Genomic DNA, 18,355 nt, shown 5'->3' on the forward strand with positions numbered 1-18,355 from the left:
AAATTTCCACAATACATCTAACAGTGCAAAATAAAAATCTGATGAATCCAGATGTGAAATCTGAAAATGTATCATTTTTTTCAAAGAATTTCCCGGGCTATGGCTACTGAATAGTGCACTGCGAAATGTGACGCTGAAGCTGCCCTGCTATGAAGTCCTGCTTCAGTATGAGACGTCCTGCTTCATAGCTGCAGATGGCAACTCATGGGAACAGGGGTTAACGCCATGGTAACACACAGGGGCACTTTTGTAGTCCTCAAACTGGAAGATACAGCTTACTTACCCGCCACTTAGTTATACCCGTGTTCACTTTGCCTGTTACTTCCCGTCAGTTAGACAGAAGGCGCCATTTACCTCAAAGGAGCAGCTTTGTATCCAGTCCAGCTTTGAAACTCCAACAGTACAAGTCTGTTATAGTTACGACTTTAATCTCTCCTTGTTACTCGGATGTAGTGGCTGCATTCAGATAAAGAATCCGGCCCAGATGTATACCAGCCTCGCCACTGGTTAGTTCACATTTTTACCTAAGGCAGCCACTGTCTTAACCTCACACACCACGATATTAACGGCAGGTGTTCTTCTCAAGATACACTAGCGGCCAAAATTGTGGAAATACTTACATTTTTTAGAGATTCCAGAACTTTATTCAGTTGTTGCTCCAGTTACTTATTTAACGGCCCAATGTGTGATATATATAAAATCATTAAATTAAATGCGTAACTGGAGTAATTGGAATAAAGTGCTGCAGTCTCTAAAAATTGGAAGCGTTTCTGAAATTTTGGCCACTAGTGTAGATACCATGAACAGCACAAGGCTTAATGGTCTCCCAGGGCGACGACATAAGTGTGGTACGCTTAACATGGGCTCGCACAATAAAATCTTTGTGAAAGAAGGTCCCTGAAAACACACCCACCCAGAGAGAATGATGCTTAAGGGACAGCCAAGCAGTAAACATGGTAACACAGCCACCATATTTTCCATATCCACCAAAGCCTCCAGAATGGACTCTTATGATCAGTCAAATGCTCCACCTCGGCCTGTATACCGTAACTGACATGCTTCCATAACAGCCACATCAATATTCTGACAACATCTGGAGATCAAACGGGATTTAAACTCTTCCAGATATATCCAAAACGTCAGGTTAGCCTTCCACATGCAGCCATGGCTACCTTCACCCTCCCGTCTGTCAAAACGCACCGTAATGGTCTGATGAGGATGAAAGAAAATGACTGTATATATATAGTTCATGTCCTTCCGTTTCTATAGCGCTGGGGTCTGCAGATGCATAATTCGGAGACTGTGCCCTTTTTCAGAGGGATTAGGAGAATATGGGGGCACTTTGCACAAGAATTCTGCTGTCTCACGTTTAAATCCCATATGGTGTCATGTGACCCTTAAAAACAATCCTGTCCGAAGGCCTAAAACAACTTACCATAAAGCACTATTAACAAACCAGGTAGAAACTCAGTAAAACAAAACTGTTCGTATTTTATATATACAAATGAATGCGTGTGCCGTAAGCTGGCTCGCCACCTTAGATTTCGTGATTACATGAAGGATAACACATTCATGCCTGAAATTTCACTGCATTTTCTGCTTTTCGGCTGGTTTCCCCTGCGCGATGAATCGCTTCAATTTCCCCAACGCAAAGATAAAAAAAAAAAAAAAAAGTTGCATGTTTACCTCGAGGAAGAAAAACTTTTAACTTTACGAAAAGTGATTATAAGTAATTAGTAAGTTTATGATAGGGGATGCGCTGCGTACTTTTTTGTTTTCTTTCACCAGCGGCGCCCGCAGACCAGACAAAAAACAAACAGCATAATAATACCCCCCAGGGACGGACATGAGGGTGAAAGTCGGTAATCTCTCACCTACCACCGGCCTGACCCTCTTCATCACTCTGATCCCCGGAATGACGCCCCAGCGCAGGACCCGATAACCATCCTCCTGCCGCCCTGATCACTCTGCCCTCCCGCCGCACCAGCTGCGCCGGAGCCGCATTTCTCCCTTCAGTCGCATGCCTACACTGCGCTCACTTTTTCCAGCCTCGGCTCCTCCATCCGTGCGATCGCTTTTTTTCCCCTCACCCAGCCTGCTCAAGACTAATTAGGCGATGCCGACCAATTGAAGGCCCGAGAGGGTATCAGAAGGGGAAATCCACGCTCGGTGGGCTTTTCTCCCCCTCCAGAGTATATCCCGGCTTCACGTCTGAGAGCCGTATCGTGCAAGCTGACCATCTGTGTTCCTTCTCTCCCCCGCCGCTCCCGCAAATTAACATCATGCACAGTAACAGTAACACCCACCGACTGCCTGCTCTTGCATGAATGGAGTTGAGTTTTTTTTTTTCTTTCCACCCCACCACCCCCCAGCAGCACGGGAAAACGTGGGTGTTTATGATCCTTGAGGATGTGAGTGGTAAAGAGACGGAGGCACTGCGCCTCTCCTTTTCAAGCCCTTTTCCTTCCCGCTGTACAGTGCTCAGCAAAACAATGGCATGAAAAGGAGTTTAGTTCCATGTGAAATCTAAAAATAAAGCGCTTCAGACTTTTGTCGGCCCTCGTCTCTTTTACAGAACCTGCCTGTAATAAAGTATTAAAAAGCAGCGAGTTGTCTAATTGTGGATTATATTTCATTAAAATTACTGCTGGCCATTGCGCAACAGATGACAGTTTTTAACTTGAAAATGTGAGCTGAAATGTCGAATGGTTATATTTAACTAATAAATTGATACCTTCCTTCTCATCTCAGCTCCGAATTTAATTAGTTTCTATATCCTGCCCACCCAAACATTAGCTAAGCATAGTACACAGGAAATTGACATGTACATAACTCCACCGAGAGGAATTGTCCCTCATGTTACGCAAGAGATCCATAGTCCTTTTAGTGTTTGATTACTTAGAAAGGACAAACTTGTGAAATACCAGTAATTCATTTTGTCGGAGAGTGTGACACACATCACAACACTGGTTCATAAGCAAGAATTCCTTATTTGCTTATTTAATGCTTAAGCCGTTTCTGATTAAGCATTGTGGTTTTATATTACATTTGCAGCGCTAATACAACATGTCTACCAGTCAGGGGTGCAGTAATAGGGGGAAAGTTAAGATTATTCCAAGGGCCTCTGAGTAGGTCTGGGTTGGGAGCCCGATATGTCTTCATGGGGCCCAAATCTCTAGCAGCAACTCTGCTATCCACTACTAGCCAGGAAGTGGCATTTAAAATGTTAATATTCCACATTGAAATGCTATGAGATAAGTATGATACACCCCAGCAAAAGTAGGCCAACCATCTCGCACAGTCACTTCACTCCCCGCGTGACACAAACACCAGCGAATGTGGAGGGAGGGATCGCCCAAAGGCAACCCGCAGTTCCATAACCACTCTGGCTTCTCCAGGAGAAAAACAGTACGGGGGGGGGGGGGGTGCAGCTGCCCCCACCTCAGCGCAATGCCCAAAACAGGAACCTGTGAATGGCTGTCATGCTCCTCACACGTCCAAGATGCGGGCGGCAGGGGGTCGGTTTCCATCAATTGCCAGAAAGACATACAATTCTTCAAATAACACAATGGTCGCTGGGGAATTATCATGATCAAAATCTATTTTATGGGGCTTTACTGTGGAAAATGCTGCCTTTGCTTCCAGTAGAGCTGATTTCATGCTTCCCAAAGGAACATAAGAAAAGGACAGTCGTTAAAAAAATAAGAACAGGAAGAATTGGAGTCCAGCTTATGATCTTTATGTCCCAAACATGCTGTTTTGGTACAGTCACTGAGCTGTGTTGAAAACCTTCCTTTAGGACTGGATGAGGGAAACACAAACCCGACATGCTGTCATGGGCTTCCCCTGCCTTGTGTCCATGCTGCCTGGAGTAGCCCCCAGGCCTCTTACTTCATACACATGTACCGGGTAAACAATTCGAAGATTGATTGATCCATATAATCCCCAAAAAGGATCCATTTTGTGCTTTGAGATTTCAGGTTCTTCTCCTCCGGATATAGCTGAGGGGCCCAGGTGTTCAGGTGGCTCCCATTAACAGTGTGAGGATGCAACAGTGGGCTGGGCTGGAATGAACTGCACCTGTTGCAAAAGAGAACTTTCTGCCGGGCTGAAAGGTGAAGAGCAGCACTAGAACACCACACGATCAACACGAAGTCCACTAGCAACACATCAAGAGGGCTGCACCAAATGTCCGGACCTGCTGTTTCACAGATACCAATTAACAAGTTAAACTGCTAGCTTCTACGAAACCCAATTCATGCATTTTAAAGTGACTGACTACATAAATGTCTTGTCCAACTACATTTTTTGTTAAACAGAAGGAATAGTAACAAGTATTTCCAGTCAAGCTGCAACATTACGTCTGACGGCTCTTTTTTCATGACATTTGGGAAAATGGTAAAAGCAAAAACCTGGATCGTCTGTGGGTCCCCAAGGAGCGGATTGGAAACACTGCTGAACAGTGTCTGATCCCTCACTCACATTTACCCAAAGTTTGTTTTTGCACAATAAATGAACAGCAAAACAGCTGTCAAGCTTCTTTTGACCTTTGGCCTTAAACACACCTTTGATCCACTCAACGCAGCATTCTACCTCTGGCTGCCTGCCAAGTTTTTCCTTAGCCTTTAGCCTGCAGAGCTTCTGGGATACGTAGTTGAAGGCCTTGAGGGCCAGGGTCATGATTGTTGTACTGAAGTGCATGCGAGGGCGTTCAAAGAACAGGGTAAATTTCTAGGGAAGGTAGAGATATTTTCTCAGTCGGAGGGGTTGTTCCAACGTGGTTAGAGAAGGGTGTGAATTAAATTTGACCAAGTGTGATAAAAATGCAAAGAGGGCAGCGAGTCGAGCCATTTCTCAAACAATTGCTCATAAAACAAGACCAGCACATGCCTGGCCGACCTCTGTCATCTGGCTCTGCGTCCACTGGACACATGAACGTCACGCAATGGACCTGTCCACCACTGCATTCAGGTCACCGGCTGCGCAAGTCGTCATCCGTAGACAATAACAGAGCCATTGTTCTGTTGTTTCCCGTTTTAAAAACACCGGGCTTTGGCCAAAGGACCTCAGAGAAAGGCCCTTTACCAGAAGGAGAGGCGATGCGCCCCATACATCAAAAGGAAAAAATAACAAGGTACTGTACAGACTGTCTGAGCCACGTTGCTACAGAAGATGTAAATAAAAAAGAGAACTCAGCTGGTCAGTGACACAGTGCACGTGTACTTGGGGAAACAAGCGCAAACAAAGTACAAAACAGATCCACAACAGAACAAACACATTTTATCCAGGAAGTGACGAAGAGGGAAGGTTCACTGACTTTCCTGCTGTGAACCTAAAGTCCAGAAACAGCCTGTGTGTTTAATTGCTTAATATTGTGTGCTGCACTATACTGTACCTTAAAAACCTAAGAACAGGTGTAAGTCTACCACATAATTGAGAAGGATACTGCACCCCAAACACTGAATAATCCTGAATGTATGCACATCAGGTCTTTACTGTGCAAAAATATTTTGGGCCTACTGTCTGCTGAATATATATTCTGTCATTCCATTGGCATACTTTAAAGAACATTTGTGGGGAATGTGTTTTCTGTTATGAAAAATATATGTTTGCATACAATGAATCTCCACCAGAAGGTGCAGCAGTGAGTAGGAGTAGGAGCTCATTTTCCTCACTGTGACACTGCATTGCCACCTACTGAGCAGTTAAGTAAAGGCATTAAAATGTAAAGAGATTTAAATTTCACCTGTCTTTGGTCATTGTTACTTTCTGTATTTTGTATTAACTACAAAAGGTTTTCTTGAGGATTTGGTCAGTCCATGCTGAGTGTCTGTTTTGTGTGAGATAGTACGGTAAACATTAACCACTGTAAACATTAACCACTGCAACTATTTCCAGTTACTTGGCCACCTTATTGGCTGGGTGTGTGTAATCCCGCTTGTCTGGGCACCATCTGTGCCCCAGAAAAAGCCATTTCTCTCATGCATTTTACGTAACCGCAAACAAGCCCTGGTGGTCTGGCTGCGCTAATCGTCTTAACGCTATTAGGATCAAAAACACTGAATTTCCTCTCCTTAATTCTGTCGCGACTGCTGCCAAAGCCCGTATCGATCGGCCTTCGGGCGACGGATGTGTATGCGGAACTACAATGCTAACATCTGACAGTCTTTACACAAGCAGAAAATGTCGGGCTGGTTTGTGGATAACGCTGAGCTAAGCATAGGACGCTCAAAAATGTGCTATAATATCAGAAGTGCGAAGCTCCAAACTGATTTGTTCAAGCAGAAAGTCTCTGGTATTTTAAGTATTACTGTTAGCAGGATATTTGGCAATAATGTGATATTAAATGAAGCCACTGTTTTCCACGTAACTTAATGTACGTTTGTCTAAGAATCTCTGTTCCCTGATTACATTCCCTGCCACTGCGACTAATTCCCATTTCACCCACAGACAGCTGCACCAAAGCATTTAATGGTCTCCCCATCATCCCTCCCACCAAGTCATAAAAGATACGCTTCCATCTTCTCTTTCCTGCAACACAGAGCAATCGGCACATCCGTTACAGCATCCCAGTCAAGGCAACCCTTCACTCCTTAAGCTATTTAAAATGGGTAGTTTAATTGGTTACTGGGTTAATTTAATCATTGAAATGAGTAGGGGTCCATGAACAATGAATCATTGCTCTAGAACTTTGCATTTTCATAGCATCAAGAATTTATTGAAAATAGTACTTTTAAAACATTAAAGGTGTGGGTAGGTTATTTACCATAAATGGAGCAATAGAGGAATGTTGTTTTTAAAGGTCAAACACTTTATTTAACATACTGCAATAAGGAAAACCTGGAACTAGACATGAGCTGGAATGAGGCAGTTTGGAGACGTAATAAACAGTCTGTAGAGACATTATAAAGAATCTAGGCGGTTTTTCTAAAGTGGCTTTTATGAGACATCTGTGGTGCCCTTTTTAGGGATGTCTGAGCTGTGATTTCTTTTGCCCAAGTGCTAGAGCTGTACCGAAGCACAGTTAGCAGTAGCATTTGGAGAGTCACCCACGCTTTTCATGGGCAGGACATATGCTAAACGAAATGACCTCGTAATCCTCTACGTAAGTGAATCACTGAGTGTGATGATGACTAATTATACTTACATCAGCTTCCCAGAAATATGACATGAGAGCCTCAAATCAGATTCACCGTCATGCTTGCAAAACCTGGTGAACCGTTTGAAATGTGGCTCTGCAGCTCTCTTTAAAGCACTAAAAGAATCCAAAACTGTGGGAGGAAGCTGAACTAATTTGAGCAATAATTTGCTGAAACCGAAGTGCTTGTTGGTAACAAAAGCCTGTCTGCAAAGACACAAGGGGTGAGCAGACACCAAGTTTGCAATTTCTAAATGAGCACTCCCCATATGGGCGTAGATTTGGGTTAGGGCAGCAGGTGGCGTAGTGATTAAGGACATGGCCTTGCACCCTGAACACTGGCATTGAAATTCCACTGCAGATCCTGCTATGGGTTGAAAATATATTTGGAAAAAGCATCAGCTTATTGGAAACATAACAATTACTGCACCGAACAGTGAGAGGTCCGTGCAAATGATTTGTCTATACAAAAGTATCAAAAGCATTATATTAAACGCACACGCACACACACACACACACAAACACACACATATGCACACATGCACACATAAATACACAAACACACATATATATTCCCCATAATAAGTGCTTCGGAACAAAAAAAAGCAGAGGGGATGCAATACAAAAACGGATGGATGGATGGATGGATGAATGGACGACTTAGAGATCACCATGAAGTAACCTGCTCGACCTCTAACTCGGGAGGCATGGAAGCCTGACGAGCATTCCAGAAAGCCGGGGTGGGCTGCAGCCAAGAGCCGGCAGCACCCGAGGCGCGCGCACGGGTGATCCGTTGCCGTGGTAACGGCTCGCTTGTCATCATAGGGCAGCCGCAGTGCCGGTCCAGTCAATGATTGCTAACCCTAGCTAACGTGTGGATCTTTATTACCGTCGCATAGCGCAGCCATAAATCTTGACTAAGGAGAAGGAAAAATATCCGAACAATGTGTAAAACATTTTTTGGTTGTATATATTAAATACCGTTCCATAAATACAACCCTGTGACACACCATATTATCAATAATGTTTTTTACAGGAAGAATAAACTACAGCTTTCCTTCGCTAAAATTATAAAAGAGCTTTTCTGCATTCTGTTTTCTCTTTCTATTTGCGAATAGGCAATAAGTACATACCTGGTCGTAATGTTATATTTCCTGAGTACATGTTTCACCTTCAAAACCACATTCTGCACTAACATAATTATATAATGCTACACACATCAATAATAAATCTGAATTTGTGCTATATTCGGAGTTAATGCAATATTCGAATATATGCTTTTGTATTTCTTAGTAACCTTAAACAAACAGTTTTAAAGGTAACGCAGTGAGTGAATAGTTTAAGCCCCGCCCCCATGGCGCGCGCGCGCACACACCCACGCGGACACGCGAGTTCCCCACGCGGCGGCTCCGACGGAAGACACTGACCGACTCGGCTGATGACGCGGTCCAGGCATTGCTGCAGCTCGGTCGGGGGCATCTTGCCCTCTGTCCGGGAGAGGAGAGAGCCCCGCGATGGGCCAGCATCCACCTGCATCCGCCGTGCCCGGTCCACTGCGCAGCCTGCTCCGACTGCGGACACTCTGCGTGCGCGTACCATGCAGATGAAACTCCCACTCAGCTGCTACGCGAGTGTCATAACCAAAGGGAGTCCACGCACGCCTCTGCATGGGAGACGTTCTGCTTAACTCTCTCGCCGCTTCCCATGTAACATGCACGTAGCAAAATAGTAATCAAAATAAGGTTTCAGTTTACTAGTGTTTGCTCACCTTTTTAACCATTAAGGGTGAGTCAGGTAGACAAATGCTTACTGGAATCGACACAACAGGTTTAAACCTTATGAATTTGTTTGCTATTAAAACATGGAGCTTTGGAGCATTATATTGAGAGTAATATAATGTATAGTTTAACCCCCTGATGCAAGGATAAATGTATATTTGACACTGTAATGTGTTGGCGTTATTCCGGAAAAGGCTGCGGACCCCCCCCCCCCCCCCCCCCGCATAGGACCAGCGGGTATAGAAAATGGATGGATAGAGGTTGACGAATATCCTCATTGATAAAAACGTAGCTTTTATCACGACGAACTCATAGATCTAGGTAACATAGGTCGGTACGTGTTACATACTGTGGGGTCTCCGATTTTTGACAATTATATTTTGTTTAAAAAGCTTAATTTTCTCTTGTAACTGCTTCCTGGATTTCTCTAATTAAAGGAATTATCACGTTCTTCTGAATATCAAGGTGTTATACTGGCAGTAATAAAAAGTCGGTAGAGAGCAAATTATGTATTTCATTTAAAGTCATCTATACACAAGGAAAGGATGCCATCAGATTATTGTCTCGTTAAGTGTCGTGTTATTCCTATTTTTGAGCCTTTAGAGATGCTATGACGCTTTGACTTGATTTTTTATATACTTATAATAAGAATAATATAAATAGATTTATTTCTATTAGGAAATAATATTCTAGTATATTCTAGTATAATATTAGGAAATAATTGGAACAATTAGAAAGAACCAAACTGCACAATTAGATTTTATATAATGAATGCAGTATTGCAGTAAAATCCGTGTTACAGAATACTGATCTCTATATGAGCGAGTGAGTAATGGAGTTTACAACCTTGTAGTAATGTTTGGACCGCTTTGTCCTACGCCAATGGCCTGATATCCTCGGCATATCGCTGACAAATAGGCCTTTGGGAAGTAAATGTTTGGCGGCGTTTCAGCTGCAGCTTATATATATATAATCCATATCGCTTTTTACGATGAGAGTGGGCACGGAGGCAAGGACGCCGGCCAGTACATCACAGTGCATGCACTATCCCTCTCGCTTACCCACAAGCGTAAATGCAGTGGAAATACTTTATAACTTGGCAAAGCAACTAACCTTTGTGTTAGGTAAATATGCACCTGTTTGTAAGATTCTACTGTGTCCTTCGTAGCTGTTTAAATATAAGGTCCACTATCCTTATTGAGTTTCCGTTGCACTATTTATAAGCACCGACGTATTGCTGCTGATGCATCTGAACCCTGCTTTGTGGAAATAAGGGCGGTTTGTAACTCGAATCCCACTGCAAAGCGCATACCCTCCATGCATTTACCCCCGCACATTTGCTGCCTTCCATGTTTGTAAGCTAGTCTAGACGGCCGACCTGAGATCATTGTAAGATGCTGCCAGTTTTTGCTCTCTCATACTTTGCAAACATTTATACTGAAAAAATCAATAGTAAATTTGGCGCATGATGAAACAGACGGCTGTTCAGCTGTTTCGTGATCACGCGGAAAAAGAGAAGAAAACGAGAGTTAAAGTTGTTTTCCACTGGACAATAACACGTTTAATTCATTTCCACTGGCAGGAGAAATGTCGTAGCGTTTCATTTTTTGAAAAAGGCTCAAGTGTGACACACCGTGGGCGGAGCGTCGCATTACATTTCAGGCTGACTTTACGTTAGTGCGGCCAGAAAGATGCTGATACCGCTTGGCGGCATTGAAACGATATCGTTGGGAGAGATATGGTTCCTAAACTAAAATACCTTGCTTGAAAATATACAGGGATGCAAGGAGTCAACTTTATAATGTCTGCGTAGAATTCGTGGGCAGGGGTGTGAGGAGTCAATTATGTTAATAATAATTCTGGTGAGCAGCGGGGGAAATTTGTAATTGTAAAAAAATGGGTGCGTCTGCAGTCTTCTCCACAGCTCTGCAGTTCTGCTGACACCACTGCATTCCTGGTGCTGGTCCAACTGGCTGCCCCCAGCAAGTCTTCTTTCACTGCACTGCCCCCCCCCCCAAAAAAAAATAAATAAATGCACACAGAGGCAACTCGCTCCTTTAGAGAAGTGTATTCACTTGGGCATGGGGTCTGCAGTAGCCCAAGCCGTGTCATCTTGGTAAGTGTACAGTCATGTTTATAAATCTCTCTGGAAACAGTGCCTTTTTCAGTGTAATTGCCTGGAGGCCTTGGTATTTTCATAAAGGGCAGTTTTTTCTGGATTCTGGATAAGCTCAGAGGTTTTTTTATGGATTTATGTTCCATTACTCATTCTGTGAAAGCTTGTTTCATTTTACTTTCATATCATACATCAATTCACTTGGAGGTTAGAGGAAGGTGTAATCAGACTTGGAACCAGATTGTTTTTTTAGCTAAAAGGTATCTTACTTGTCTTCTCAAATATGTTTTTAACTTAATAAATATTACATTAAATAGGTAATACTTATAGAGATGTTGTCCATGTTGAGAAGTTAAGATTTGTTTAATCCTACTTGTTTTTCTCTCTACCTGCAACAGCACATAGACAAAGATACTAGACCCGCTTTCTAAAAATCCAAATGACTGTGACAGCAATTCGTCTTGAGTGAATGGCAGTGGAAGTTTTACATTAGGTATGTTCTGCATTATGTAATGAAATGTTTCACCTCCCCCATTCTAAATGCACTCCACAGAACTCTACATCATGTCATTATCATTCATATCTATAAATTTATTTTTGCAATTTCAAATTGCCAGATTCTTCTTGGCAGAGAATGTAAGTATTCCGTGAATTTGAACTTTTTTTGTGAGCCCCTATTTTCCTTATTCACTTTTCCACATGAGGGTTTTGGATTCATTCAATTATTTTAAAACTTTATCAGTTCATGCACTGGAGATTGGTCACAGTGGACAATTATTGTGCCACGGGCAAAATATCAGAGCCAGATAGTGTCCAGACCATAACAAGAAGCATCTGTTTCTAGGTAACGTCTGGAGACTTGCAGCGTCTCCCTATCTCCTGATGAAATTCTGCAGTGTCAGTGTCTGGCATGGAGCCCCGAGTATCTGTGCTCACATTTGACAAATCGCTTCACTACTTTAGCTGATCGTGATGAATGGCTGCAGCACCAGCTCCTACTTAAGGCTTCGTAAATAGGACAGGATCTAGCAATTAAATGTTGCATCAAGATGGATTATAAAGTGTTTCATTATGCTTCTGTTACCTCCTTACCACGGTACAGCAGTGCATATAAAACTCTGTTCCTTTGTTTCGGAGACTATGAGAGCTATTATCTCTATGATAGAAAGATCACCCCTGTACACTCTCAGAAAAAGGGTAAAAGATTGTACCCTTGCAATTGTACCTTTTAAGGTACAGTAAATGGAGAAAAATCCCAATGGTACAAACAGCATTGATGTACCACCAATGGTACAGAAATGTTTCTCAGAGTCAATTTATGTACCTTATAAGGTACAATTAGCTACAGCGAAGGGTACAGGCAGACCACGGAGGGCACAGCCCCAGTGACAAGCAAAGGTATAAACTTTTACCTGGTCTTAAAAATTAGGGAGAATGCCCATTATGATGCATGTGATCATGATGCCATGTTTTCTAAGATAATCTTCAAAGAATAAGACCATCAGTATTCGGGTCGTTTCTCGAGACTGGAATAGTTCCATGTAGCGTGCACCTCACTCACCATCTGTTGAAATAAAGGCCACGTTATTTGGCTTATGAGACTACAGCACTCCGCACATGACTGCAACTCAGCAGGCAATGCTTTGGCTGTCATTCTGCCCAAGTAGTCCTGTCTTTTATGGTTAACAGGATTAAGTCAATTAGCACAGATTTCTTACTTTGAGATTGATTTGCCAAAAAAGGCAAAAATGTCGGTTATTCTAGCTTCCAAGTCTGGGGTATGTCTTTGTGACCATGAAGTCAGTTATGGGAACTCTCCAAAAATACATTCTCTTCAGTAGAACATCATACCATCTGCATCCCATTCATCTTCTTGCGTTGACAGAGCAAAGCATATCAGAACATAGTAGCTGCTGTAGAACATGCTCTGTACATTGTAGCATTGATGTCATTGACCATGAAGTTCAAAAATAGATGAGCATTTTTAGGCCATCTTGTTATGAGTCACATTTGGCACAGAGGACTCATGGTGAGACATAAAGGGCATGGAAAACAGAGCATTTTGAACTGAATTGTTTACAGTAACTACATGGCTTAGGCCTCCCAGAATTGGAACAATGTATTCTACAAATATTCACATCAGATTCTTCCCAGCTCAGTAATTACATGGGTATGCTGCAAGACCAGTGGAATCCCATGAATACTGGGCAATACATGAGGAGTGACTGAAGTCTTTACAAAAGCGCTTTTCGGAGGTGAGGCGTAAGCTAGCAAAAGTCTAAGGCATATCACTCAACTACACAGAACCATCCCTCTGCTTAAATCCCAACCAGACCGTAATGCATATGCTTTAATCGTGCATTTCGCCCAACATGAATAGCTGAAACCAACACAGTTTGGCATTGTGCGTGGACTGAAGCTAAGGAAATAGTAATCAAGGTTAACTCAACTGACACTAGATTTCCAGAATATTGACACAACAATCAAGATGCTATGAAATCAGTAGGAAAAGGTTCACAGAGCACAGGAACATTACACCAAAGCAGCACTTACATGAATATCTATTACTGAACAAGAGACTGCAAGATAGAAGTACCGTAACTTCGGCTTATCTACAAGCTAATTGTCTTATGGGACAAAAGCACATTTAGAGTCAGGAAAGAAACACAGGGTAGCATATAATCTTTATTTTGAAGCGGGTCAAATACAATTAAATCAATTTGTGCGCTAAATGCTTTTTTGCATGGCCCACACCAAAGTCTTTTTATAAAAACACGATTAAATAAATAATACATTCCACAAAATTAACTAGAAAGTGCTTTAATTTGGAAGGCAATTGCATCTGACCCAAGAATAACTGTAAGTATGTTAGTTTAACATAATTGGCAGACTTAATACAGCACTTATATCTTTTAGTCCATAAGTAAATTATTAAATGGTAGAGAATATCTACACTCATTTTTATTGAACTAGGAAGAAAATGTCTGATAAAGTTTAAGGAATTCATGTCTTTGTATCCCAAGTCAAAACTGACACGAATCTGCAACTGTCCTCACACACGTCACCCCACTAGTACCTGTAGTCTGATCTGCTTTTAGCATCAAGACAAGATTCAGAATTCTCCCAATAAAAGCAAAATGCACGCGTTTATTCAGCAACAGCGAGCACTGCACAAAGTATCCTAGGATTCAAATCAGATCAGCTACATTCATGGGCATTTCCTCAACAGTCGTATTGTAAAAGGTCTCGATATCTCGAAGAATCCTCTTGTCCTCCTCTGTGACGAAGTTTATAGCAACTCCCTTCCTGCCAAAACGACCACCTCGACCAATCCTGTTTAGAGAGGGCAAAATAGAAATTAAGAACAAGGGTTTATCAATGTAGATAAGGGCAAACTTAAGGGAAAGAACCTACCTGTGGATATAGTTTTCCCTATTTGTGGGAAGATCATAGTTTATGACCAGAGACACCTGCTGCACATCAATGCCACGAGCCTAGGGGGGAGGGGGGTGTCAAGACTAAATGAGTGTGATACCATCAAATCCATTAACGATTAGTCTTAGTGATCTAGTCACTCACCAACAAATCTGTAGTGATCAGTACTCTGCTAGATCCTGATCTAAACTCCCTCATGATCACATCCCGCTCTTTTTGGTCCATGTCCCCATGCTGCAAGGCAAGAAGTTGTCATAAGAAATCTTGCAAAATCAAAACGGCCAACACAAAGTTCCCCCAATTTCGAAACAGCAGGTGCACGGACTAAAATTTAGCAAATAAAAGAACTAGGCCCATCTTACCAGGGCAGAGACCGTAAAATCCCGAGCATGCATCTTCTCAGTCAGCCAGTCGACTTTTCTTCTGGTGTTCAAGAAAATGACAGCTTGGGTTATTGTCAGTGTCTCATACAAGTCACAAAGTGTGTCCAATTTCCATTCCTGGAAAATAAAGAGCAGTCTGAATGGAAAAACTAAGGTCGGTAAAAAGGTTTACCTTCAATTAACAGATGTTGCACAAGATCTTGAGACAAAGGACAATGGACATTAAGAAAGAGGTCCGTCCTTGTCTCGTTTCCGATATTGTGCAGTCACTCTCCTTCTTAGAGTATACTCTTACTTTCATTATTGTGAGAACCAAGTCATGACTTCGATCGCACAATTTAAGCAGAGAGCTTTTAACAAGAAGGGAAAAGATCCAGATGTACAGAACTGCCTTTTTTTTTTTTTTGACTTGCCAGGCATGAGGGAAACCCACCTCCCGTTCTACATTGATGTAGAACTGCTTGATACCCTCCAAAGTGAGTTCTTCCTTTTTCACAAGGATACGAATTGGCTCGCGCATGAATTTTTTGGTCACCTCCAACACATCAGCTGGCATTGTGGCCGAGAGAAGCACAACCTGACAGAGAAGAAACGTTATGATTGCAAGAACTTCCAACGTTGGACACGTCACCCAAATTGCAGTGACATGTGACACTGGGCCTTGAGACAGAAGCAACCGGACATTAAGAAAGAGGTCCAACACCATCTCGTGTGCAGCACAGTGCGAATTTTCTACTTCCATTTCATACCCTGCTAGCATTATTGCCAAAGCCAAGATGACCTAACTTTGCCAATTTTAGCAGAGTTCTTTAATATGGAAGATGCTATTGCAACAGCCTGTCTAATACCTCTGTCTAGCATCAAGTACCACTTGTAAAGAATAAAGGAAACCACACTGGTCCTAAAGCTGATCTTGTTTTCTATATGCTTGTATCTGTGTGAGGAGTGAAGAATCATGTAACTGACCTGAATGTTTGTGCTCAATTTCTGGAAAATTTCATATATTTGATCCTTGAAACCTCGACTCAGCATTTCATCTGCCTCATCCAGGACAAACATCTTGATCCACTTAGGGGCTGCGTGAAAGGAGACAACATTTCTGCAAAAAGTCCCCAAGGCCTGACAAACAAATGCGGTTCTCACACGTGATCAGGTCGATACAATACTCTTCTCCATTACTGGTCAGTCCCGAAAGATGATAAGGCATCATTTCACTGTCACAACACACACTAGAGCAATTTTACGGACACTCACATAGATATCGCCTGTTCAGCATGTCGAACACCCGCCCTGGGGTGCCGACCACTATATGTGGCGCCTCTGCCTGGAGTTTCTGCATCTCATTTCGAACATTTGTACCTCCGATGCAAGCATGACAGGCAGCACCCATATAGTCTCCAAGAGCCAGGATTACCTTTTGAATCTGGAGGACAAACCAATGGACAGTGTTAAACTACAAAATAAATTCTGGGGGGGGGGCAAGATGTTAAAACAGCAGTAACAAAGAAGCATCCACATCAACTTTCAGACCAAGGCAATCAAGGTTTGCAAAAGCCTTCTCTTTTGGGAAGACATTTCATATCTGAATTGAAAACACATACAGAGCACAGAGGGAAGAGGAAGAAAGAGGGCTCCAGACGTAATGTTAGTTCAATCGCGACACATAGTATAGTTGAAGGCAAGATAACAGTACCTTTGTGGAACCCCATCCAAATATGCCGCCTTGGTCTGAAACATGTCAGAGTTTGTGTCATGACCTCAGGTGCAGCATACCTGTTGGGCCAGCTCCCTGGTGGGAGCCAAAACCAGAGCCTGCGTCTCACGCTGGTCTATCTCCAGCTGCTGCAGGATTGAAATGGCAAATGTGGCCGTCTTGCCAGTTCCTGACTGAGCCTGAGCAATGACATCATAGCCTGCGATGCAGACAAAGAAATGGGTGACAAAAGTCAAAAGTAAGCGGGCGGCATCCAGAATCTGACATACGAAACTGGTTTGTTCTGGAACAAACTCTTAGTTTGCAGCATACTGACAAAGTGAATTGTTGATTTAAACAATTTGCACAGAAATTTTCAGCTAGAAAATCTGAGTGATCAGTGTGAAAGATGTCTCCATTCCAGGTCAGTCCCGAAAGATGAAACAGCATCATCTCACTCAACTGTTGACAGCTCTCAAACAGATGAAAGAGCCAAAGACGACGAACATACCTTTAATGCATGGAATGATTGCTCTCTGCTGAATTGCCGAAGGTTTCTCAAAACCATACGCATATATACCCCTCAGGAGTTGCTCCTTCAGGTTCATGTCATCGAAATTGTCGACATTCTCAGTCCAATTGCTCTGCGAGTGGCGAGATTAAGGAAAACGATGTTGATGCCTTTAGTACTAAGCAGATGGTGCTGGGACACATATCACAGCACTCACCTCGATGACACCATCAGGTTCCATTCCTTCAGGGCCCCCATGGTCTGGATCTCTTGAGCTAATAAAAGATGAACCTTATGAAAACTCGGTACGAGATGCGTGGCACCGCACCGTACCCCACGTGGACCGGCGTGCAGCTATACCGCATGTTTTCGGGACCACAAGTAAGGGACAGTCAACTACAGGACAACACCCTCCGAGAAAGAGTTTCTCAGCCATTACAGGTTAATGCATCTGATCTCCACCTCGCCAAATACAGGCCGACGCCCTGGTTATGGACAGAAATTAAAAATCATAGAGTTCTAGTTACCGAAAATTATTTCACATGCGCATGCTGTGGAGTTAACCAGCGTACTAATAGTGACGTAACAATAAGAACACAAACCGATTAAAAAAATATTATTTTCTTATTCTCCAGTGGACCGACTTGGGGTCACAGTGCGGCCTTTGGTCACCGCATATGGGACAAATCGAACAACAGGCCTGACGAGCAACCACCCGGCCCGGGCTCAAATCGACAGAAACGCAAATTAGTTCCTCACATATTCATGGATAAATACTTCATACACCTCAAATATTAACTTAAAATGTAAAATGGCTAAGAATTAATACAATTATTAACGAAAAGATCATCTACCATTACGAAGAATTAGTTGCCTGGCTAGTTTAAGAATTTTTAAAAGCGAATTAAAAACCGATAAACGCAACTTTTTCAATCATAATAATAATTCCATCACCGAAAATACAACATATTATTAATATTATTATTATTGAACTGCGGAACACTTTTTAACGCGTACCTGTTATAATCCGCAGAACCGCTTGACATGATCCGGACGAAGCTTCAGTGCTCAACTGAAAAGGATGCGTGTTAAGAGCGCACATCGTTTTATCCAGCCTGGACCCAAACTTCCGGTATGTGGAAAAAGGCGGCCAATAAACGAACACATTTTTCTACATCGTTACAATATTTGTACATTGATGACGTTTTAAATGTTTTAATTTTTATGTCAGCCAGTGTTAAGGGGGCTTGATCTTTAAAATCACGAAACAAAATATTTAGAACTATATGTCCGTGCGGAGT

General features: G+C 42.6%; 2 protein-coding genes and 4 non-coding genes across 12 annotated transcripts in view; all 6 read right to left on the minus strand.

Annotated features, from left to right (window-relative positions):
* LOC125716492 (guanine nucleotide exchange factor DBS-like) overlaps window positions 1-9,046 on the minus strand; it is a 49,530-nt gene extending 40,484 nt beyond the window's left edge. For 2 of the 6 annotated variants that reach the window (XM_048988824.1, XM_048988823.1), the window contains exon 1: window positions 8,566-9,044. In XM_048988824.1, the coding sequence (XP_048844781.1) occupies window positions 8,566-8,737 (172 nt within the window). In that variant the 5' untranslated portion in view covers window positions 8,738-9,044. Of the gene's footprint in view, window positions 1-1,874; window positions 2,327-8,565 lie in introns of those variants that run through there. The other 4 variants (XM_048988828.1, XM_048988825.1, XM_048988827.1 and 1 more) reach the window with 4 other exon arrangements.
* Window positions 9,047-13,704: 4,658 nt separating this feature from the next.
* LOC125716827 (eukaryotic initiation factor 4A-II-like) lies at window positions 13,705-18,186 on the minus strand. Of its 2 annotated transcripts, XM_048989591.1 has the most exons (11): window positions 18,072-18,185; window positions 17,272-17,329; window positions 17,055-17,187; window positions 16,624-16,763; window positions 16,105-16,273; window positions 15,817-15,926; window positions 15,284-15,427; window positions 14,830-14,967; window positions 14,612-14,701; window positions 14,447-14,526; window positions 13,705-14,365 (listed from the first exon to the last, which is right to left on the minus strand). In XM_048989591.1, exons 1-11 carry the CDS (start codon window positions 18,098-18,100, stop codon window positions 14,221-14,223), a joined length of 1,236 nt encoding a protein of 411 aa, XP_048845548.1. In that variant the 5' UTR covers window positions 18,101-18,185; the 3' UTR covers window positions 13,705-14,220. The 2 variants fall into 2 exon arrangements, with proteins under 2 accessions (XP_048845548.1, XP_048845549.1); XM_048989592.1 differs by lacking the exon at window positions 13,705-14,365 and having other exon boundaries at window positions 14,447-14,550; window positions 18,072-18,186.
* On the minus strand, window positions 15,034-15,216 carry LOC125717189 (small nucleolar RNA SNORA81). Its single transcript, XR_007384502.1, has one exon. It is a non-coding gene; the product is annotated as a small nucleolar RNA SNORA81 (small nucleolar RNA).
* Window positions 15,495-15,672, minus strand: LOC125717190 (small nucleolar RNA SNORA81). Its single transcript, XR_007384503.1, has one exon. It is a non-coding gene; the product is annotated as a small nucleolar RNA SNORA81 (small nucleolar RNA).
* Window positions 15,994-16,067, minus strand: LOC125717192 (small nucleolar RNA SNORD2). The gene has a single exon (XR_007384505.1). It is a non-coding gene; the product is annotated as a small nucleolar RNA SNORD2 (small nucleolar RNA).
* On the minus strand, window positions 16,935-17,003 carry LOC125717191 (small nucleolar RNA SNORD2). The gene has a single exon (XR_007384504.1). It is a non-coding gene; the product is annotated as a small nucleolar RNA SNORD2 (small nucleolar RNA).
* Window positions 18,187-18,355: the final 169 nt, after the last annotated feature.

The sequence above is a fragment of the Brienomyrus brachyistius genome, chromosome 21 (genome assembly GCF_023856365.1).
Source record: "Brienomyrus brachyistius isolate T26 chromosome 21, BBRACH_0.4, whole genome shotgun sequence".
NCBI lineage: Eukaryota > Metazoa > Chordata > Actinopteri > Osteoglossiformes > Mormyridae > Brienomyrus > Brienomyrus brachyistius.